This window comes from Podarcis filfolensis (genome assembly GCF_964270895.1).
Source record: "Podarcis filfolensis genome assembly, chromosome: 10".
Classification (NCBI taxonomy): domain Eukaryota; kingdom Metazoa; phylum Chordata; class Lepidosauria; order Squamata; family Lacertidae; genus Podarcis; species Podarcis filfolensis.
In genome coordinates this window covers 4,046,394-4,070,061 of record NC_139612.1, presented here as the reverse complement: position 1 = coordinate 4,070,061, position 23,668 = coordinate 4,046,394, and the positions used below count along the sequence as shown (strand labels likewise).

The window sequence follows — 23,668 nt, the reverse complement described above, 5'->3', positions numbered from 1 at the left end:
CAGACTAGACAATTCATGGAAGGCCCTGCATATTAGCTTTCTGGGAAAGCAATAATCACTCTAAAACACCACCAGAGAAGAGGAGAAAAAAGGGGAAATGACAGGGTGAAAGCAGGGTGAACAATCTTTTGACTTCCAGCCAGAAGGATATTAGATAGACTGGAAGAGAGGCTTGAACACTACTCAAGCTTGAACAAAAGTTAAAAAATAGTCGATGTGGGAAAAGCCACTTACTGTAAACCGTGGAGTCAGTTTTTTTATTTCTTCTAGCGACACATCAACTCCCATTACTCCAAGTATCAACTGGTTCTGGGAAAAGATTTTTTAAACGTTAGTTCTCAGATGGCTGAACAGTCAGGAAAGCTGCCCTTCTCTTTTTCTACATTCCTTTCAGCAGTTTTGTTCTTTTTTCATTGTGAACCTCTAGTGTTGCTAATTAACAAAGAATTTAACAGCAATGTAGCAGCTGTATGATTACAGAAGCTCAAACACAACCATGCAGCCACTCAGGTATCAACATTTGTGGAATGCCTGCACATGAACTATAGAGCTGAAAATTTAGTACAGATGTAGTCCAAGAAATCCTAACTTCCATGAGAATCTGGAAATGGGATATTTGTACACCTCCTCATCAAAACAGTGGCCCCAATGTACCCTTGAATCAAGGATTGTAGAAACAATGTAGGAATCTGATTTACAGCATGTCAGACACTTGCTCTGCTGATGCTCTGCACACGTCCCCTCTGTGCTGGCATTGTTGCCATAGGAAACTCACAGGGGTACATTCTGGTGGCATGGCTTGGCTGGCCAGATGAACCCTGTCCTATAGACCTGATTTCTATTAGAATGTTTTTATTGGCATCTAGTTTCAAAATTTTGGAAATTTTGATCAGCCTAATCAAGTGGAACAAAATACACTGTTGAAAACACACTTATAATTACCCTACAAGACTGGCTGTCCACTCTTGATTCCTGAAACTTTTTATTTATTGTACATTAGGATATCATTTCATCATTCCAGAGTTTTTGTAAACATCTCTGATCTTCCTTTTGCCAAGAAGCAAGTTCTAGCAGCATTCTTTCCAATGCCATTTTTCATTTCCATTAACATTTTCCTTATGATACCGTCACAGTGTTACAATGGCAAAAGCCACTATGGAATAAAAGAGCAGCTTGACCTGCATTTCCTCCCCCCCCCCCCCAGTTGGACATTTGGTAATAAAATGTGACATTTTTATTTTTGGTCTGGACACAACAAAAATATCACAAGTATCAATTTCTAAAGGTAGCTTGTAAGTCAAAGTTTGTCACCATAACTTGCAAGCTATTCCAAGTCCATCAAAGTACTTTTGTTTGAAAGGGAAATCAGGTGCACTGAAGTAGTTTAAAGTCAAGTTGTTCCGATAGTTTGGCTTGTTGGGATGACAATTTTACATGTTCCTGGGGTTCCATCTCCGCCTACCTGCTTCTCGTTTTGGTCTTTTGTCAAGTTGAAGACAGGCAGGGTTCCAGAAATGACCAAGCCAAGTTCCTAGAAAATGATCACAAGGAGATCTTGTCCATATTTTGTGTCAGAACACAGAAATATCTATTCAAGCACATATCATTCATTTAAATTTAATGAATAGCGAAAACACATTTGGATGAAAAGTACGATTTTTAAAAACATAAAGAAAATATATGCACCCGCGGTTTAAACCATGTATGTGGAGGCTTTTTCAAAAAGCATTGGTCCTATGCTTCTGAGTTCTAATCCCCTGCACAACACACCTTCTCATTGATAAATATAGATATGAAACCTTTAGCATTAAACAGCTACAAAACCAGCTGTGAGTGTCTCACAAGTATGTGCAGAGACTGCCATATTTTCTTCTACTGTCTAGGAATACCTTGCCCATCAACATGGAACATAAGAAAAAGATAGAAGCCCTCAAAGCATTGTTATTTGGGCCACCCGACATTAGCAGAGATGCTAAAAAGCACAATGAAGTATACCCTGGATGGGAACATCTTCAATGTGATTCTAAGGCCAATCACAGTAGCCCAGGATTATCTGCCACTATGCAATGCAGAAGAAAGGAGACTGTCATAGTTTAATGGCAAGGGGAGTATACTGGTGTTATACTATATTTGTTGCTGCACAAAACTCTCTAGGCATGGGTACAACTGAAGCAGATTGCTTAGGATTAGACCATAAGAAATGGGACCCCATTTTTGAATAACTGTTTTGTGTCATAGCATATTCATACAATTTATTTGCTTTTTATTGCTGAGGGGTGAGGGACATTATTTGGGGAATTTGTTTAAATATGAAGTGGAGCAATGGTTACACAATGGTATTATTTTGGATTCACTGGCCCAGTTCAGAACTTTCCTCTTCTCCTTGCATGTTCTTGCTTTAGTGCTGACATTTAAGAACAGGATGTGCAGGAAGATATGAACTTTCTCCATGACATTTCCAGTAAGTACCTCATCAGCAACCAAGAAAGAGTGTCAATGAACTCCTGAGCATTGTAACTATAATGATACAAAAAACTGGTCCACTTTGACACAGAGAACTCATAATAGGCTGATTACATTTTGTAAAAATAAAAAACCCCAACCCCCCAAAGAGATACTGCATCTTATTTCCTACCAGAATGGAACTTTAGCTGGTCACGTGGCCAAGAATAAGAGCAAGGTTTGCAGAATATAAGCAACAGTAACAACTGAAACCTGTTGGCACTATTGGCACTATTTATTTTAAGTGGAAAAGCTTTTGATGCTTAGCCTTTTGCCGTTTCCTGCATGCATCTTTTGCACATTTCCAGTGATAAACTAAAAAGCCAGAAAGCTGTTGGGGTTGTGATCTCTTGAGCAGGGTTAAAGAAAACAAAAATGGCCCCAGTTTGATTCAGGCATGTGATGAAAATGGGGCTAATTTCACTATAGCAACCAAATGCTGAAGAATATGCACTCTGCAGGGATTCTTTACCAGCTCAAGACCACTTTATTCTGAATGTCTGGTACAAACAAGGGTGTGTGCACCTGCATATGCATGCAGGTGTGTCTGTATCCATCTGAAAACACAAACAATAAACACACACTAGGCCCATTCAGTCGTTCATCTGCTTCAATGTTGAACAACATGGGGGCAGTGAGAAGGGGCATGACCGGTCGCCAGACCCTTGATGTTTTGCACATCCCTCCTGACATCTGTGCATCAAGCAAGGGGGCCTTCATTATCAGGATTGCAGTTCATGTGTGTAACTACAGGCTCAAAGGCTCCCTTACTACAGATGCTTGTGCTTGAAGTATGTAAGAAGAGCCTGCTGGATCAGTCCAATGACCCATCTAGTCCAGCATCCTGCAATGCTGGAAGCCAACCAGATGTCTGTGGGAAACCGTCAAACAGGACCAGAGCACAAGAGTTCTCCCTCCTTCCACAGCTTCTATGTACACAATGAGTGACTTTTATGCATGGAATCGGGGTTGGAGGGGGAGGGTAGTGCAGGGGTGGGCAACCTGTGGGTCCAGGGCCAAATGCAACCCTTGGCTGAATTTGATGCAGTGGGGCACAAGGGGAAGAAAAACGCCCACGTCCTTGCCCCCCACCAGTATGCAACCTCTGACAGATTGCCTATGGGACTATGAATGACCCTGACAGCAAATGATTCCCTGCCCCATATCTAGTATATCTCCAGTCCCAAGACACAATATCTCAAAACTAAAATATATGTCCTTCCTTCAGGGAAAGAGTTGCACAAACTCCAAAGCTAGGTGAACTTCATAGTTGAAATCTTCCTAAATCTAAATCAGCTTTTTAACACCTATGATTATTTGCCTACCTTGTTTGTACCATTTTGCTACCCACTTCCTAGTAATGGAAGATATTCAGGGTTTAATACCCACAGATTCTTATTTTCTCAAGGCTAAGCTTCCTGCTTCCTTCAGGTTCTGTTTTGAAAGATGTGCATTTCAGATCTTTTAGCCATCCGTCTGCTCTCCTCTGAAGCATTTCCAAGTTGTCAACCTTCTTCCCAGAACTGAACACAGCACTGCTTTTAACAGCAATTAATAGAGAAGCATGAAGTGGAAACAATGCTCCTGCTGATAACCGTTGTGACCTTTGGTGGCCCAGAATCGCAGACACAATTCCCTCGTCATTCTTGGAAATGCTGGTGCAATCTTGCCAATATCCAGCACTCCTTCCTCCCCTCATTGTGCTTCTGCATTTGACTCCTTTTCCAGTTTATAATGCTTTGCATTTATCCTTGGTGAATTTAACTCTCTTGCAATTTGGTTTGCTCTCCACTGAAATGGTCCTGAATCCTGAGCCCATCCAGTCCTTCCCACTTGCATCAAACAAATTGAATAGGCCACTCCCCCCCCACTGCAAGACTGACATGCAAATAAATAATTTTAATTATTAAGATTTCATATTCAAAGTATACTTTCTTTTGCTATGTCATGGCAGCATGCATCATACCAGGGCATCCAAGTAAACATTAGTCCACTGGACTTGCTTGGCTTGCTTCCCAGCCAGAACCATTGGTCTCCCCAAAACATCCAAGTACTCCTGTCAAAACAAACATCGAGTCAGTTGACTGAGAAATGTTTTTGTTTTTCGTTAAGTCCACGAGTAAAACTCAGGTGCAAAGCATTCTAAAAAGTAACCTCTGTTGTGCCATAGCCTTAGGGACAGTTGCCTGGGTGAGAAATGGGAAAGTGGAGCTGATAGATGCACAGAGTATTGTCTGAGATGGGGCTTTCCCTCTGTGGGAGAACGAGATGAAAGTGCTGTGTGGAGGCTGGGATGTGAGCCTGGTAAAGAGTCATGGAGGTGACTATCAGTCGCTCCCAGTATGTTCCTGAACACAATTCAAAGTGTTGGACCTAACATGGCTTTGGACCTGCATACCAGAAGGAGTGTCTCCACCCTCATCGTTCAACCCAGACACTGAGGTCCAGTTCCAAGGGCCTTCTGGCGGGTCCCTCACTGCAAGAAGCGAAGTTACAGGGAACCAGACAGAAGGCCTTCTCGGTAGTTGCACCCACTCTGTGGTATACCCTCTCATCGGAAGGTAATAAACAGCTATCTGACTTTTAGCCAAGTGTCTTGCTTAGCCTTTTGGAAGGCAGCGTGAGGGCTTTGGGGAGGGGTGCCAAATTTTTACCCATCTCTGCCACCCCCACATGACAAGGCAGTGTGTGGCCCACGGGTTCTGTTGAAGTACTCTTGCAGCCCAATTGGTATGAAAAGTTGGGCCACCCAGGTTTGTATTTTGGGGGGTGGATTGGGGCATCCTAATTTGTAGTCTTGAGTTGAAGGTTACCACCAGTGTGGGATGGTTGAGACAGGTAAGGAGAAAAGGCCACATACAGGGGTACCTCGTGTTACGAACTTAATCCGTTCCAGAGGTCCGTTCGTAACAGGAAACTGCTCGTAATGAGGTGCGCTTTCGCTAATGGCACCTCCCGCTGATGCCGAGCCACCAGAGTGCAACTTCTGCTCACATCCCAGGGCAAAGGTCATAACAAGGGGCATCTACTTCCGGGTTAGTGGAGAGTGTAACCTGCAGCATTCGTAAGGGGGAGGGCAGTATGTAACACGAGGTACCACTGTACATTTGACAGCTGTGACCTTTTCTGGGCCATCCATCCTTCAGTCATCACAACCCGGGTGACCATGTCAGCTTCCCTCCCATCTGGTGGTGCCTTTGGTAAACTCCAGATCCATCATTTGATAGTGAATTAGAGAGACCTTTGTGGATGAATTGGGGGCTAGATCACCCAAGCTGGAAATACCAGCGTAAGGAGGAGAATTCTTATGCATCAAATCCATCTCTCGCACCAGTAAGCCTGTGCCCTGGATGTGAAGGGCTGTTCCTGGAGGTAGGATAAAGTTCTGTGCCTGAGTTGACAGAGGTGGTCTCAAGTGCTGTGCAGGACTGTCCCCTGGCACCCATGCTGGGGGACTTCAGCATTCATGCAAAGCCAGGGCCATTTTGGGACTGGGAAAGCTCTAAATTCTCTGGTTCATAACCTCTACTGGGAGAGAGATGAGGAAGTGTGGCCCTGCTGATTCACTCTGATCTTTCAGCAGCTTTTGAGGCCTCTCTCACAGTGCCCTTCTGGAGTGTCTCTGAATTTAAGGTACGGTAATGCAGTGGTTCTTCTCCGACATGCAGAACTGTAACCACAGAGTGGCATTTCGGATCTCTTTTTCAGCCCTACGCAGGGTTCTATTCTGCCCCATAATATGGTTTAACATCTATACCAGGGATGAGCAGCATGTGGCCCTCCAGATGTTGTTGGACTACAACTCCCATCATCACTAACCACTGGTCATGCTGGCTGATGCTGATGGAAGCTAGAGCTGAACAACATCTGGAGCACCACAGGTTTCCCACTCCTCATCTATATAAAGGCACTGAGAGTCGCTCAGTGGATATTCTGTCACAGAAATTATTACAGATTTATTTGGAATCAATCTTGTGCAAAATAAAGCAAAGTGAAAATGTTTTGCTGAGAGGCCTCACCCAAGAAAATATGTCCAAAAACAGCCCTGTGAGCTATTGTGGTGACTGGTTCTCATGCAAGACTTTCAAATATGATTGCTGTTCTATAAATTCTTGCAAACGTACCTGTGTGTTTATTCTTATGGCACCAATAGAAGGAATTTCATAATAGTAACCTGAAATACAAAACATAAAACAGGCTTCTCACTGGGTGACACCAGCACTCTAGAATGCTGTTTCCACAAAATCAGTCAGGAACACCTACTGTTCTGATATTTCATTGCCTACTGAAAATGCTTCATTTCAACAAGTGATTTTAGGGCATTCATTTGATTCGGTGTCAGTGCTATTTTGCTCCAATAAAGAGAAATAAGTGCACAATACCTTTGTTTTTGCAGGCCATCCATTGTATGGGTCCCTTGTCATAATTATGTTGACCAACAGAAAATGTAAATACACGGACCTAGGAAAATACAAAAAGAGGAGTTGAATAAGTTCATTAATACAAGAGACATTATTCTTTTTAAAAAAAACAACATGTTGAATGCCAGATAATCACAACTGAATTTCACCAGTGAATTACCATGCCTTTCTCTCCTTCTATACTTTTATAATGTCCCAGAATGGCCACTGGGCACTATGACTCACATAACTGCTTTTTCCTTCATTTTCAATTAGAACAAGTGGTGACAAACTCCATAAATTGCTTTCATCCACAAATAATGTACTTTATTGAAACTGAAACTCAATCCTGATGAAACTGAAGTACTGTTAGTGGGTGATTCCTTAGACATATGAATCAGCCTGAAAAATTACTTTGGACAAGAATATTCATATTTTTCTAACCGTATTGGTGAATGAACAAGGATTTTTACTACCTAATCAATTAATTAACATTATTATTATTATGAAACCAATTAACATTATTTTGTAATAATTCTAGCTGCCAAAAAAGTTTGCATCTTTCACTCTTAATAGCTATTAACAATATTGTATATGGGCAAAAAAAAGTCACTACTTTTGACATTTGAAATGCAATTTTGTTCTGAATCTTATTATTGCCACCTAGTGGAAGAGCTGAGGATGTATCAGATAGTTTGTGTTTTCCCTAAGGAAAAAGCAAGGCTCATTGCTTAATTTGATTTTTTTACATGAATCAAATTAAATCATGTTAGGGTACCAATCAAGAGTATGCCCTTTTTTTACTGCCCCATTCAAAGAAGTCTACTGGGAAAACTAACAGCAGAGCAGAGGTCTCCCTTGCGTAAAGACTTTGAAGCTTATCTTATATTTCAAGAAAAACTGGCCTGTACTGCATATTTTTGCATTTGGAAGGTGAATCTGGCTGACCCTGCTAAAACTCAGGGATGTATTTGGGAAATGGTCAATGGCATTGTTTGCTCTTGCCAAAGGAAACACAGTGCCTTCGGACATTACAGGAACATGGCAACAAGCTAGTATAGCACAACAAGTTGGTAGGCACTCACTTTGTGTGCTCATCATTTACATCCTGAGCTGCTTTCAGACATGCATTTCATTGAACCATTCAACTACATTCCAAAAATGAATGTTATTTATCCATTGCTATACTGTATACCGTTTTGCTGGGCTCAGAACTTTAGCCTTGATTGTTAAGTGATAGTAATTAAAAGGGAAGGGTAATAGAAATGAAAATCAGGAAATATTTATTGTATTTGCAAGTAAAAGAGGAAGAAAACTAAAGGTAGCTTTTTAAAGATGTAAAGTGGTGGTTTCAACTCTCTTCTCCCCTCTTAATCTTTGTCTCCAATATGTTCTGCTGGTATCAATATCTGCCTTCTCCTTTCAGCTTCCTACCCTCATTACTGTGAGTCCTGCAGCCACAAGCCTCTGATGGCAATTAAATGTTTTCTAAAGTTAAAAGGAGGAAGGAAAGTGCACAGAAAATCTTAATTTACCAGCAGGGCCCATTTACCAGATCTCTTCATCTTGGAAGTTCCTATCCTATCTACTACAATGACAGATACAGGCTGATTTTATAACGTATAAGTCTCAAAAATAATAAACATTTCTGCAAATCCAAATCCAATTAATCGAAATTCAATCTTAAGCAAAAGGGGCGAAAACAACAGGAATATGATTTAACGAGATGTGAGGCATTCATTTTTACCACCAAAGCTTTCCATATTAATTTCAGCAGGGATAAACCAAGACTACGTAGCCAGGTGTGTTAGCTTTCCAAGCTTGTATTCAAATGTCTAGGTCATACAATCCTCATAGTGCATGAGATCAGAATCACTAAACTTTTTTTTTTTAATTTAGATAATTGCTTCCTATCTAGAGATGTCCTTCCTATGTTCTTTTGTCTACGCTTTTCTTATACAACTCAAGAGATGGCCCTGAGCCATAATGTTCCCAAGATATTCCAATTAATTGTTCTCTTCTACAGCCACTTCTTTAAAACAGGGGTTTATTCACCTGAAAATCCATTTGATGTGCAAAATGTACACTAAAAGCAAAAATCTTATACTTTCATACTCTGAACATAATGTACATTTTCTTTTATGCAACAGAAAAGAAAAGGCTCTTTATCCGGAAATACTAGAATGGCATTTTTATGGCTTGGAACTGTCCACACTTGTAATTAAATTTTCCTCTGTGCGAGTTTAGCTGCATCAAGTGCAGACAGCAGGTGTCAATAGCAGGTAATTTGCCTAATATGAATACAGCTGAGGAAGAAATCCTGAATGCAGTCACAAAGCAAGCATTTCCCTCCCCTCACCCCTTGTCTCCACAATCAAATTTACTAGAAGAAGGACTGCTAAATACTGAATTGAGAATCAAAATGAAAGAGCAGAGGCCCACATGTTTGGGCCTTTCTAGCCATTGCCTTCCTTCCTACCCTGAGTTCCTCTGTATGTCTTGGGGGACTGAAGGGAGAAAAGGGAAAAGGACACTATGTGCTTCTGCCTTCCTGCAAAAGCCCTGAAGACACGGCCATTTTCCCCAAGCCTCTGTGCAGGACAGAGGACCGGAGCAAACGGCTGGGTCTTCTTTCACTTTTCCTTCACCTTTTGTAGAAGGGGGTCCAGTTAGGCCAGTTTCCCCCAAACCGCACCCGCTCATCACTGACAATCACTGATGGGCAGGAGGCCAGGGTTTAATTCTGCATTGGCTGTGCAATGCTGCTCCCAACAAGGAACAAGATCCTGCATCCAAAGCAGCAGGATTTAATCTCCGCTCATCAGATGAGTAAGGGTCTTTTCCTCAATATGCAAATCTGAAAATATTTAATAACAAGCATCTAGAAAACATACTGCACAGACCACTCGCTTAAGGCTGTCATCTATTCAAGTTTCTTGCCTGAGTACAGCCTGTGGAAGGAAAATCATATCTTAGCTGACGAAATATAGGCCATCCTTCAACTTGATTTGATGCAGAATAGCTGAGATAGAATTTTCCAATAATAGTAACAACCCAATAGCCTACTCAGCCTAACTGTCAATGTTCTACAGTAATTAATAGCTTTCCATCAAAGCCCATCTTTCGAAGGCGAAGGGAGAAATTTTATACAGTATTCTTGGGAGGGGGATTACAGTATTAAATACAACAGTAATAAATAGCATACATAGTTGGTAACTAGAAATCCTCCTCTCTTTTCCTTTTGTTTATATTAAGAATAGAGATATAATGCAGAAAGCGGCATTTTGTCTTAAAAAAGAAGAGAGAATTCATCTACTGGCAAAAACAGGACCTTACCTGTTAAAAAGCAGTGCACATACCCTCCAACATGTTGAATACCCAAACTGGGACGTGCATCTTCCAATCTGTGTTCCCACGTGAGTCATGTGACCTGTGTGAGATCACAGAGCCCCAAAGATGCACTTTTCGGAGCTATGTTTTCACGGCACCCCAGAATGTGTGCTTTGGGATGCTGTGGAAGATCGCAACCCCAAAAAACTTGGTGCGGAATCGTGCAAGATCACGGTGACCAGAAGGCCCATCGTGCTCTCACAGGAAAAAATGGGATGTCCCAGCTTTTCTGGGACACTTGCAGGTATGAGTTCTGCTTGGGATTTGTGGGGGGGGGGTAACTACTTATTTTCTATCTATCTTTCAAATAAATGGTTTTACTGAAGCTCTTTCCAGATTAAACTGGAGGAAGGTCTTTTCTATTCCCACCTAAAACATGTTAATGAAAATGCAAAGGAAACCCATGCTTACACAGTATTTCAACACAAAGTTCTCACATTTAATAAAAGTGTATACCAAAGAAAACTCAGCAAGCATGAGAAGCAAAGACTGTTCATAGAGATGCTCCTCTGAGCTACATTTAGTCTGTGATCATATACACGCTCACCTGGGCGTATCTCCCACTGAACTCAAGGGAATTTGCCTTTGAATACACTTCTACAGATTATGCTCTTCAGAAGTTGCCTCCACACATTACAGGAATGGATGGAGGGGGCAAAGGGATGGGTCATTAATAGTGGCTGCACGTGCTGGACGCATCCACAATGACCTTGTCCCTGCCAGCTTCACTGTTCCAGATCACAGTGCATTGGGTCGAAGCTCTGGAAGAGGAACCTTTGCACTTTCAAGTGAGATTCCTGATTGCATGGAGGAACTGAACGCATGTAGGTGCCCTCTTCAAATCTCCTGAACCCACAAAGATCTGAAGGTAGAACCAGTGGGAACAGGGGTGGTGGGCCAGCACAAACAGCCCCGCTTCCCCGTCGACACATTCACAGAATGTATAGAGGGCAATATTGGATGGAGAAGGGCTTCCATGTTCTGAGAATCTGGAGCTCTATCATTCAAAAAGAAAATAAACATAATCCCCGTTATAAATCCATAATGGCCCCTTAGGCACTTTTTCTGAGGCATGTTTCTAAGTGGGGAAATAGCTTTCATTCCAACACCAATACTAAATTAAAGTTTTCTCTCTGCTTCTTTTATTAATCCATTTGCACCACCTGTGATCTCAACCTGTTAATCCAGGAATGGCACATGGAGAAAAATAAAAGCACCAAACAGCCCTTGTCAGTGTCAGATAGAAGACAGTGGAATGGCATTTTCTAGAGCAAATATGACAGATAGAATTACTCTTCAACTAAAGTATATCCAAATTTTATTAGCTGTCTTGCCTTTATATAATATCTGGCATATCTATTAATGAAGATGGCAATGCCAAATACCTCTCCTGATACGGCTCAGAAGCCTTACAAGTTCTGTGGCAAGCCAAGTGCCCATCTTCATAGAGTGGTTCAAAGTTTTTGTAACCACATTTTAAAAAAAAAGTAAACAATTTTCATTTGCTGCATAACAGTACAGTCAATGGTTGCTGGTAAATAATGACAGTACAGCAGTTTTTCAGACATCAGTGTAGATCATGGATTCATGAACTATTCTTGCCCTATCAAAATAATAGTAAATGCACATTTTAAAAAAATCATGTGTGGTCCCTGCATATCTGTGTGTATTTTCCCTTCCCACACAATGTTTGAGATATAGCTCAATAGTTTAGCAACACTAGCTGGCTCTCGTGCCCCCTCTCAGGGAGCTGCAGATGCAGGTACCATAAACTATGGTTTATGCAACCAAACTAGGATTAGAAACAATGGTTTGCTACTGACTTGCTTAGACAAACATTACACTAACAAGTGAGTCCCAGTTCAGATAAAACAACAAACTGTTCAGTTTAAAACAGAAATTGATTCTTCCAGTCTCCTTGTGGCCATACTGGACTCAACCCAAGGCTCATTTCATGTGGCACTAAACTATGTCTTTGTGTTGCATTCAAACACAGCAGTTGTTTTCCATGTTTATTCCTTCAAAGGAATCAATCCAGTTCAATGAATCCAGAGAAGAAAGTAGCTACTGTCAGAATCATTAAAGAATACAACAAACTGAAACACTTTATTATGGTGAGTATTCAAGAAAACGTAAGCATTTTTCATGCATTACTTCATGACAGAGATACAAAATGAAGCACCAAAATGGGTGGGTCTTGTAAGAAATGGAAATTACAAAACCAGTTTGAAAAATTAGCAAATATTTATTTAAGATCAAAAAATGCATCTTTAATTATTGCACCAATATTTGTGCTTAGATTGGTTAAACGAACTGGCACTGCCCCACAATGTTTTTGGTACTTAAATGGTAAATGTGCATGGATTCTAGCACCCTTCAATAGCCATTATATTCACCCAAAAGCCTCTGTCCACTTCTGTGGGGAAAAACACTGCACCCCACAATCAGACACAGGTTTCTTCTTTGATACCTATCTTAGGTTTCCCTTATGTTCAAATTATTTGAGCTAAGCAATCAGGATTCATAAATTTGGCTCAGAACATTACAAATGTTTGTAAAAATGCTATCTCATGTGTTGGATTAATCAGTTTTGCAGACTGCCAAATATTCCCAATTCATACTAGTGAACCAATTTCAGCTAATGGGGCTTTATGAAGAGAAAAGCTTAATCAATCTGTGTCATTCACCAGATGCTATGACATTACATGCACAACAAGCCATTAATTAAATAAATGTATGCATGAGAAGCAGACAGGATAGGCAATTATTCTTATGAGTAAATGTGTTTCTGCAAAGTGATAGACAAATTAGGTGAATTTTAAATTCAATTACAAGGCACACTTTTTGAGTGGCTCGTCTGACATTCTTCAGGACGGCTGGCCTTCTTAACAATCAGTGACCCAGGATTTTATTATAATTACAGTCCCTGACCAGTAAAGTTTCAACAGGCAGAGCCCCTCTTCCCTTTCTACGTTCAGCTTAACTCCACTCCTAGGGCGGAGGAGATCCAGTAACCAACAAGAACTTGGAAGAAGGGCTGCAGAGAAGGAAAAAGGAAAAGACTTCCTTCCTCACCCTGTAGTTCTTAACAGACTCCGTGGTCACAGCAGGGCAGGCAAGGAAGACCAAGGAGCACCTATTGTCTACAAACCCCCAATCTCTTTTAGTCGCAGCAGCAGACGTGAGTAGTAGGGAAGGACTATTCTCCCCACAGTAATTGCAAACAAGATTGTTCAGTCTAGACGCAATGGTGGAGTGCTTTTGAGCTGTGAACCTGCACACAAATTCTAATATAAACGTAAGTGAACTCCCACTATTACATCTAAAATCAAATTAACACACTATACTTATTATTATTCACCTTTCCCCTTGTTCTTGCAGATCTTCCAATATCTCAGAATAAGTTAATAATCCAGTTTTTCTACAGAGTGGCTGTATTACTTGTTTCCATCCCTCCATAGATTATGAGCAACTTTTTGAGAGGATTTTTGGGTTCCTCAAAGTGTGATGCTTGACAAACCTGTCCTGGAAATTGGCTCTAAGATACTGACTTCTTCTTTGTCCTAATAGTTCTGTCAATTCCCATCCTGCTCTAACATTAGCAGATCCATTTACTTCTTCATGGAAAAAGTCTACTTTTTTCTGAGAGCCATTCTTTGGGGTAAAGGATTTGAGCTATTGATCTTGACATGCTATCTGTAATTCTTTTGGCTCATGATTGTGTATGCTAAATGTGAAGGATTACTCCCAGTTTGAGACCATTATCTTTGCCCAATTACATAAGAACCTTTTCTATTTAACTAGATGTCATGCTATGTCATTTTTGGTTCAAAGAATGGTTCGGGTGAAACTGAATCTCTTTGCACATATGTTTTTTTATTGCAATTTTTATAAGTACAAGAGAATGCTTGCTGTTTCCCTTAATAAGGACACTTCCTGGGAGATTCAATAAATTGCTGCTTTCTTTTTTTTCTTGATGGGGTTAATGCCAGTGGATAAACATTTTTATTAAAGCTCAGCCTACAATGTTTGATACACAGAATTGTTGTTTTAAAATAGATCTGTAGAATATATTTTCCTTTGACCTATCCTTCATTTGGCATATATTATGGTCTGTTGACTAATAAATCTGGATTGATGATGACACTACACTTCCACTAAGCACCCTGGGTTGGTTTGGGAGATGCCCTCCCTTACCTTGGCCACACAACGACGGCTTTGACATGCTACAGATACAACAGGGAAACCGACAGCAGGCAGGGGGTGCACATATATTTAGCATGGTAAATACATTGCAAATATAAAGTGCATTGCAAATGATTTCAGAGAATCATTACTTAACTCTTTTTGCATACTAATGCAAACTAAAAAACAAACAAACAGTTTTGAGCCCTAGCACTACAATTAGACTAGGGCTCCAACTGAACCTCAGCTGCTGACTACACCAGCGTTTCCCAAAGTGGGTGATACCACCCCTTGGGGGTGCTGGGACAATCCTGGGGAGCAGTAGGAGCCTCTGGTGCAACTGGGAGGCGTTGAATGAAAATAAGGGAGCGGAGGAAGTGTAAAGCAAAAAGAGAAGAAATTTTTGAAAAGCTGTTTGTACTTGTTTTATCTGCTGTGTGGTGACGCTGACCACCAGGTTGGGCACGGTTGTGGGACAGCAACCATGCTTCCCCTGGATCTGGTGGTCGTGCTGGAGGCAAGGGGTTTTCTTGGGCTTGGGGGAACCCTTTTCGGATTCACCCTGCAGGCCCAGGAAGCGGATCACAGCTTGCCTGCCTATTTACAACATCTTTCTTTATGATGTTGTAGGATGTAGGTGGAAATATAAAAGAATGCATATTTGTCTCTGTTTTTGCTCACTTAGAGAAGGTAGATATCTGGGCGGGGGGGCTGAATATTTTTTTTTAAAAAAGGGGTGGCAGCTGCAAACCTCTGGACTAAACCAAGGACTAAACTAATCCAAACCTTGGCTGCCAATCAATGGGGATTTATAGAGTGGAAGGCCCCAGGCGCATCTGCAGCCTTGCTGTGCTTGGCAGCTGGGAGAGAAGGCAGGATGGTCACAGGCCTTTGTGCACACTAATTTGTTCTTCTCAGCTGAAGAAGGTAGGCAATCCACATGTGTCAGCAGTGACTTGCCCCCAACACTGAGGGCGGCCAGTATCATGTGACATGTCCTGCCCCACCCAGCACACTAGTGCTCTCCCAGTGGCAGCAGGGACGGGGAGCACGGAGGGTGATCCTGCCCAGCGCCCCATGCTCACCAAGCAGCGGCAGGGGACTCAGCCCCCTCCTCACAAATATTGAGGGGGCCGAAGCCCCTTCCGCCCCCCTATAGCTGGTGCCCCTGTGTGCCAGACCTTTCTGTTTGCATCACAACCAACTGTTCTGAATCCAGATGAAGACATGGGATGCAGCTCCACATTTCTGCAATTGCTAGGGTCTACTCAAATTCAACAAAGAAGAATATAACATTGTCAACATGGCAACATAAATGGATAGGTCAAAGATAGCCAACATAGTGCCCTCCAGATCTTGTGGGACAGATGAGGGGCGCTGTAGTCTAGCAACATCTGGAGGGCACTATGTTGGGTGTTCCTGGAATAGATGATAGACCGACAGGCAGATTATCATTATACAGAAATGATATGGTGTGCACTGGAGTCATTATCATGTTCTTTCGACTACTCAGAGTTAATTTGGTTACATAAAACTCCCGGGATTTACGGTGCAAGTTATCTATAGAGACAGAAAACAACTTTAAATATAACCATATGCCAGCTAAAAAGGATGAACCCAGTAATTTATAGGGACACTTCTCAGAGCCTAGATGTTCGGGGAAAGCACAAAATGTTTATTATTTTCTTCTAACTTGTCAACTTGAAGGTTAAACAGAAGTCAGGTTGAACAAAACAATGTAAGCAAAACTGAGTAGGCAATGTCACGTGATATGCAAACATTGCTGGAAGATGCAATTTTATCGGTTCCAAGCAACAAGGAGACACAAGATATTCTAATACTGACACAAACTATCCAATATGTTCATAGAAAATACTGTTGCTGTTATGCAGTAACAGCAGTATTCCATAATCATTGTAACCATAGAATTTCTTCTACATCTTAAAGGCACAAAAAATGCTCATGGAATAATTGCTAAGTGTATCTCATGTGTGAAGGACATGGACCTATAAAATGCCCCCACCTCTAAAATACTCGAAAGTGGCAACTATGGAAGGATTAGGTCAGGCTTTTAAGGGGGGGGGGGGAGGGAGGGACGGATACACACACACACACACACACACACACACACACACAAACACAGAGGCAGTTCAGTGATGTCATGTCTCACTTAGACATTGCATATTAGATACTTTGTGTCACGCTCATTCCTGGAATCTTTAGAAATTTGCAGACCTACTGATTGTGATTCAAATAGTTGCAATGCATGTAAGCTAGCCTTTCATCTTTCAGCGCTTAAATCTTTGCTCTACTGCCTGTTACCAGTTCTTGTGAATGAAGCATATTGTGAATACGCTCAGTCCCATGGATTCATAACTATATTTTGCACAAAGCTTTACAGTATTTTGTACCTAGGTAGGGCTGCCAGATAACAAAATGTACATACACCCCAAACAGCCCAGCAGAAGCATAAGTGCCCCCGAATCTGGCACCTTTCTGCTTTCAACCTGACTTGATGCTGCTATTAAATTTGCTTTCTGTTGCCAATTGTTTTATTTATTGATGCTTTAAAGGTTCTGTTGCTTCACATTTGTTAGCTGCCTTTGATTAAGGCGCTGAACAAAAATAACTAAAATAAACAGGTAAATTAATATGCACATATCAAATACAGAAAAGCTGTGCCAATGTATAAACTTTGCAATTTAGGATGGGAAGAGAGTGATTCACCTGGGTGCTCTTTAAATATAAGTACAATTGTCCAGGGTCATTTGATTTCACAGTGCAACAGATTGTGATTTTGGAGCATACATCTGACCATTGTGAATCACATCACACATCTAGGGTTGCCATTTACATTATGGGAGTGATGAAGTTGCTGTTTTCCCAGTGAATCCTTCCAGTGCTGTTCCAATAATGTCAGAATAGTGAAATTACACAAACGTAGCAACTGATCTGGTTACTTTTCCTAGCAAAGTCATCCGTCCCCTGGAATGAGCAAAGTGGCAAACAACTGTTCGAACTGGTAACCATATAAGAACCAGACAGCAGACTTCTTCTGACATTCGGCTTAAATGGACAAAGCATCAAGTGGGCAGGGCAAAGGTGCCCTTTGCACCCTTACCTGAAGAGGTCTCATATTTGCTGGCAATGAAATTTTTAGTATAGGATGTTAATGCCTTTTCTAGTTATCACTTTTAGTAGTGGAAATGAATGCACAGGGCACTAGAAAGCTGCAAGCTCCCTGCGATTGCTCCTTATACATGACTTGGCAAAGTTAATGAATAGCAAAAAGCTATCTTGTAGAAACATGGGACTTAATTAAACACTTCTTCTGGTGCTATCAGTGATAGGGTACAGGTCCCAGATCTGATTAAGTTTTATGAATTCCCTAATTCAATGTGCATTGTTTAGTCTTAAAAATATACATGATGCCTAGAAGTCATAATGCAAAACGAGCATTCTGCTCAAAGGTTACTTTGAAAGTTCAATAAATGCAAATAAAATCCAGAATATCTAAAGTGAATAAGCAACTTCTTTTGCTTTCCTAAAACAGATTTAAACTTGCACCTATCAATTTTCAGTAAAACTTCTTTTTTTAACTGTTAATTTTTGCAGTATGCTGAATAAAGTCATTATCGCAATTGTAAATGATGGGAAAGCTCTCAGCTCAATATTGAACTCAGGGATAAAAGCTTTTTTTGTTCTTTCTTAGTTTAAAGAAAGAGAGTTCATTTTTTAAATGAGCTCAATTCCCAAATTTGGACACTGCTGTGTATCAAATGATGCCACTGGGAACGTGAATGTTTTCAAAACTCCTGGGGGATTTTATCATTATAAGATCCTCCTCCCTCCTCCTCCTCCTCCTCCTCCTCCTCCTCCTCCTCCTTCTTCTTCTTCAACCTATTGCAACACTAAGGTCCTAACTCCTAATTCATGCTGCTAGATCCATCCATCCATCTGCCAGTCTCCAGTACCCTGGAGAAGTAGGGTACATCAGTGAAGGACTTCAGAAGAATACAGGGGTAGATTTGAGAACTATGATATGTTTGCTTAGCTGACTGGTGTGAGCTACCTCAGGCATTTGTGAAAACAGTGTAAGCAGGAATGGCTGCGATGCCGCCCTCCAAACAGCGGCGCTGGTGCCCCTTACAAGGATGGGGCAGGGGTAGGGCGCAGTGCCAGAGAGGTCAGAGCTGTGCAGGTGGGCTGACAGAAGTGCTCCACTAGCGCACCTGCCCATCCCTGCATTGTCCAGGCAAGAGGAAACAATGCTGTCATCTAGATTGCTATACAGCTACACGCCACCATGCTTGGCTGCTCCTGAGTATAAATACAATAAGTATAGTAAAAATAAATAGTACAAAATCAATAAAACATAATTGGGATTGATCAATCAGTAGAGCATGAGACTCTTAATCTCAGGACCATGGGTTTGAGCCCTACACGTTGGGCAAAAGATTCCTGCATTGCCAGGTTGGACTAGATGACCCTTGTGGTCCCTTTCAACTCTACAATTCTATGATTCTATGTTACTGTCGGCATTATCTCTGCCCACCCCCCTTTAGTAAGAATGACTGAGAATTTCAGAAAAAAATTGTGGCCTCATTGAACACTCCACAAAAGAAACAAACCATACACTGTAGTAAATCTCCAGAGATTGCTGCTCCTAGGGGGAGGGGAAAACCTGCTTTTTTGACAATAACTGGCCCAAACAGGCAGGAGGCATCTAGCTGGCCATTGTGAGAACAGGACGCTAGACAAGATGGGCCACTGGACTCATCCAGCTCTTCTAAGAATGGCTCTTCTTTCGTTCTCAACAAGTTTGCCAATATTGTCATCAAGTCCTTAAAAAATCTGGGGGTTTCCCATTTAAGTCAATTACTATTGTGATATAAATGGATTTGTGCTTCTGTGTATAGTTAAAAGCAGACTCAGAATATGCAAATTATTCTAATGTGTTCTAATAATTTAAAATAGTAAAGAAAACATGGGTGCAATGTACAACATTTATTGGAATCCACTTCGTGAAACCCAATGCTGACATTTGCAGATTAGGCTGAACATGCAATGCCAAAACATGGGAGGTGGCAGGGGCAGCATTAAAAAAAGAAAGAAAAAGAAATCACTCATTTCCCACTGTAGACTTGATCTAGCCTTTTTTCCGTATTCAGCCTTCCCACTATAGTATGATGATACTTGTAATGCATATATACATGTTACTTGAGGGCTTGCTCTGTACATTCTTAATTAATGTTCTTTACTAACAGATTAACAAGTATAGCCATAAAATATATAATCTGGTGGCTGAAAAATTACTATTTTTATCTTGGGAATAATTAAGTAACAAAGTATAGCTTAGTTTCCTAAAACATCTAAAACAGATTTTTCTTTTGCAGGAAAAGTGAAAGATACCATTCAGTGAACAGATGTTACACTCATTAATCCAATTTATATAGAATCTCTTATCTCAAACGATATTCATTTGGACAGTCACAGAAAAGATGACACTCTGTGAAAACACCCAAATAGTTTTGAAGCAAAAGCACAAGGAAAAACAAAAGCTAATTTAAACAGCCATGCTTGCAACAAAACAAAACGAAAAGCATTTCAATGGAATTTTGGTGAAAATTGCCAAATTTCAATGGAGGAATGAACACTGAATAATTGAATGAGCACTGATGAATTAATGCTACACAGGTGATTAGGCTTGGTTGCTATTTTTCCACCAACAGAAAAATTTACCTGTACTGTACTGTACTATACTATAGGGACCACTAAGCCTCTTGGGCTTGCTGATCGGAAGGCCGGTGGTTCAAATCCCCGTGACGGGGTGAGCTCCCATTGCTCAGCCCCTGCTCCTGCCAACCTAGGAGTTCGAAAGCACGTCAAAGTGCAAGTAGATAAATAGGTACTGCTCCGGCGGGAAGCTAAACGGCATTTCCGTGCGCTCTGGTTTCTGTCACAGTGTTCCGTTGTGCCAGAAGGGTTTAGTCATGCTGCCCACATGACCTGGAAAGCTGTCTGTGGACAAATGCCGGCTCCTTCGGCCTGAAGCCCTTGAGACTCCCTTTTAAGTTTTGGAGTACCACTGCATCAACTGGTATAACAAAAAGGCAGCAGAGACATCTTCTTCCCAAAGGAGCAAGCATCCACACAGCAAGGGACATGGGTAGTGCTGGGGTCTAAACCACTGAGCCTAGGACTTGCCGGTCAGAAGGTCAGCGTTTTGAATCCCCGCGACAGGGTGAGCTCCCGTTGCTCGGTCCTTGCTCCTGCCAACCTAGCAGTTTGAAAGCACGTCAAAGTGCAAGTAGATAAATAGGTGCCACTCCGGCGGGAAGGTAAACAGCATTTCTGTGTGCTGCTCTGGTTTCACCAGAAGCAGCTTAGTCATGCTAGCCACATGACCCGGAAAAACTGCCTGCAGACAAACACCGGCTCCCTTGGCCAATAAAGCGAGATGAGTATGCAACCCCAGAGTCACTATACTATACTATACTATACACATGCATATATTAACATACACACATGTGCATACACTGTTTATTAATATATATGTGTTTTCCATTGCAGCCAATAGCTGGATCCTAACACAGTTTGGCATCACATCAAACTGTAATGATATATAATGCGATATTAAGCTGATATTGGAGGCAGGTATACTGACTCAAGTTATTAAAGCTATAGTGAAATTTTGTACACATGCAATGATGGATCTAAGAGAGTTCAGTGACATTTAAAAAGATGCAAACTCTGATAGGTAGAATGGTTAAAATTGGCATTTATTAGCTAGGATCCTCTCTGGAGGAGGAAGAAACAGACCGCTCTCCAAGATCTCAGTCAGACACCTTTCCCAGTTTACCATTTCATTTAACTGGAAATGCTAGAGGTTTAACATACAGGATGCCACGAGAAATAGGCCCCCTGTTTGCTGCTATCTGTATACGAATAGGTTCCAAACTGCATAGCTATCCATGAGTCATTCCAGAACCTTCATGACTTATGCAGTTAACTGCTTCCCTAGTTTGTCTGCAGGAACCAATCTCAACATGCTCAAGGCTCACTGAAGAGTTGATAAGAGACTTGAAGGGTCTCTGACTAACATTACAGCAATGTGCGAAATTTAATCCATACGTGGTAGTTATTAGAAACTTACTTGCTACATTTTTTCATAGAATTTATAAGCAAAAAGTGTACTTTGCTATTTGCTCTTTAAGTGCATTGTATTGTATATCCTTTGCTGTAAGGAACATAGCACTATGAGCTTATGAAAATATAGAATATATAAAGGACAACCCAAAACCTTTTATTTAAAATCACTCATGCCAGGGATGGAAAAACCAGCCATTTTGCTTCCCCCTTTTTTTCTCTCAGTTCTTTAGTCAGTTCATCCCATTACTATATCAGTTTGTGATTTTATTAAAAATGTATGTGTGAAAATCCATATACATTTTTGTGCATATCTCTAATAATGTATTAAGCAAAACTGAATGCATTATTTTCACTAATTTTGAGCGCAAAATCAAAAATATGCTTTTTTGGTGGGAGAATTGTATAGCAAAATTCAGAGAGGGACAGCTGTGTTTTGGTTTGTGTATTGGTTAAGGGACTGCAAATTAGGTAGGTTCACATGAAATGCTAACTGAACAAATTTCTCCTTCATTCCATGCCTATAAAAGGAACTTTAAAGGACATAAAACACTTGAGGACTTCAACAAATGAACCTTACTTTTTTCTCTTTGTTGTATTTGTCAAAAATCTCCTGTGCTTTTTCTTCACCACCATCAGTAAATAACATTATAATCTTGTTGCAGTTAGCTCTGAAGACACTGTGGCTGTGCTGGAAGAGATAAAGACAGGCATTTTTATTTATTTATTTCACAAACTTTATATGCCATTTGATTGTAATAAAACCTCAAAGTGGTTTGCAAAATGATTCCAGTTATGATTCATCAAACTAAATAACGAAATGTTCAGTGGTGTAATGCAGCCCTCAGAAACAAATTTCTAAAGGGGGCTTTTCCATATATTTCATCATTCACATTGTTAGGTATATAAATGGGCATGTGAAGCAAGCACTTCATTTTTTTGTGATTTGTACATACACCATCCAACATTTTTGCCAAAGACAGCAGGCAAATTGTTTGGGGGCTGTCCTATTTAGAGAGTTTGACTTACTGTCTGCATACATTGGCTTCCACATGGAAGGCTATGAAGTGGTTCATTTTGCAAGCCCAATGAGGCAAATTTCTTATTTTGATTGGATGAATAGTTTGACTGGAAGGTGACTGAGAAAAATAGGTCAAAGTGCTCCCTCCCACTCATGGAATCCACACACCTCATGGGGGAAATAGCTGTCCTGACCTCCATTCTAATCATGTACATATTGGGTTGGATCCAACTTAGCCATAATGGACCCAGTGTAATGGATGACTATGATAATTATGAGTGACTAAATTAAGTTCCACTGGTTTAAATGAATCTCCTCTAAATGTAATAAAGTCTGGCTCCAATACAGTGCCTATCCACATAATTTAGTGGATATTAGGTGGGGTAGACCAGTAGCAATAGCAGCCAGCAGGGTAGAGTTGCTCACCTGGCTTCTTAATGCAGAAGCAGCTGCTGGTAACCGAGGAGGAAGCTTGCAGCAATGAGGAGATTGGTGCAGTCACTTGCAACAACAGAGCCAATCAGATGCTTCCAATACTGTACCTGCAGTGCACCAACCTCCTTGCTGCCCCCTCTCTCCCTCTTGGTTGTCATCAGGAATCCCCACACTGGGAAGCCAGGTGAGAAACACCACCCCACCCACCAGCCACTACTACCAGGGTGATCCAGTTGAAATCTCTGTTCAGCCATGAAGATGACTGGGTAACCTGGGTGAGTCACTCGCTTTCAGTCGAACATACTTCACAGAGCTGTTGTGAGGGTAAAAGTGGGGAGATGCCAGCCAGAGAGGAAGGGACAAAAATGTAGATAAATAAAGTTGTGAACCAGCTACTTATTGATTAACCAATGAAATGACTATCAGTTCATTACTATGGAGAAAAATATTAAATTCTACTTCTGAATTAAGAACTTATGCTTAGTACCAATATGTCTGCTATTTAAGATTTTCCACTTAAATCAGGGGTAGAGAACCTGTGGCTTCCAGATGTTGCTGGACTTCTCTTCCCACCAGTCCTAATCAC

At 41.1% G+C, this 23,668-nt stretch overlaps 1 protein-coding gene across 5 annotated transcripts in view; it reads right to left on the bottom strand.

The window, feature by feature from the left end:
- Nucleotides 1–23,668, bottom strand: part of CACNA2D1 (calcium voltage-gated channel auxiliary subunit alpha2delta 1) — a 373,123-nt gene that overhangs the window by 58,608 nt on the left and 290,847 nt on the right. For all 5 annotated transcript variants that reach the window (XM_083574976.1, XM_083574975.1, XM_083574977.1 and 2 more), the window contains exons 12-17: nucleotides 22,207–22,317; nucleotides 6,885–6,963; nucleotides 6,627–6,676; nucleotides 4,469–4,558; nucleotides 1,463–1,531; nucleotides 235–309 (exon numbers count right to left, since the gene is read on the bottom strand). In XM_083574976.1, the coding sequence (XP_083431102.1) occupies nucleotides 235–309; nucleotides 1,463–1,531; nucleotides 4,469–4,558; nucleotides 6,627–6,676; nucleotides 6,885–6,963; nucleotides 22,207–22,317 (474 nt within the window). The remainder of the gene's footprint in view (nucleotides 1–234; nucleotides 310–1,462; nucleotides 1,532–4,468; nucleotides 4,559–6,626; nucleotides 6,677–6,884; nucleotides 6,964–22,206; nucleotides 22,318–23,668) is intronic.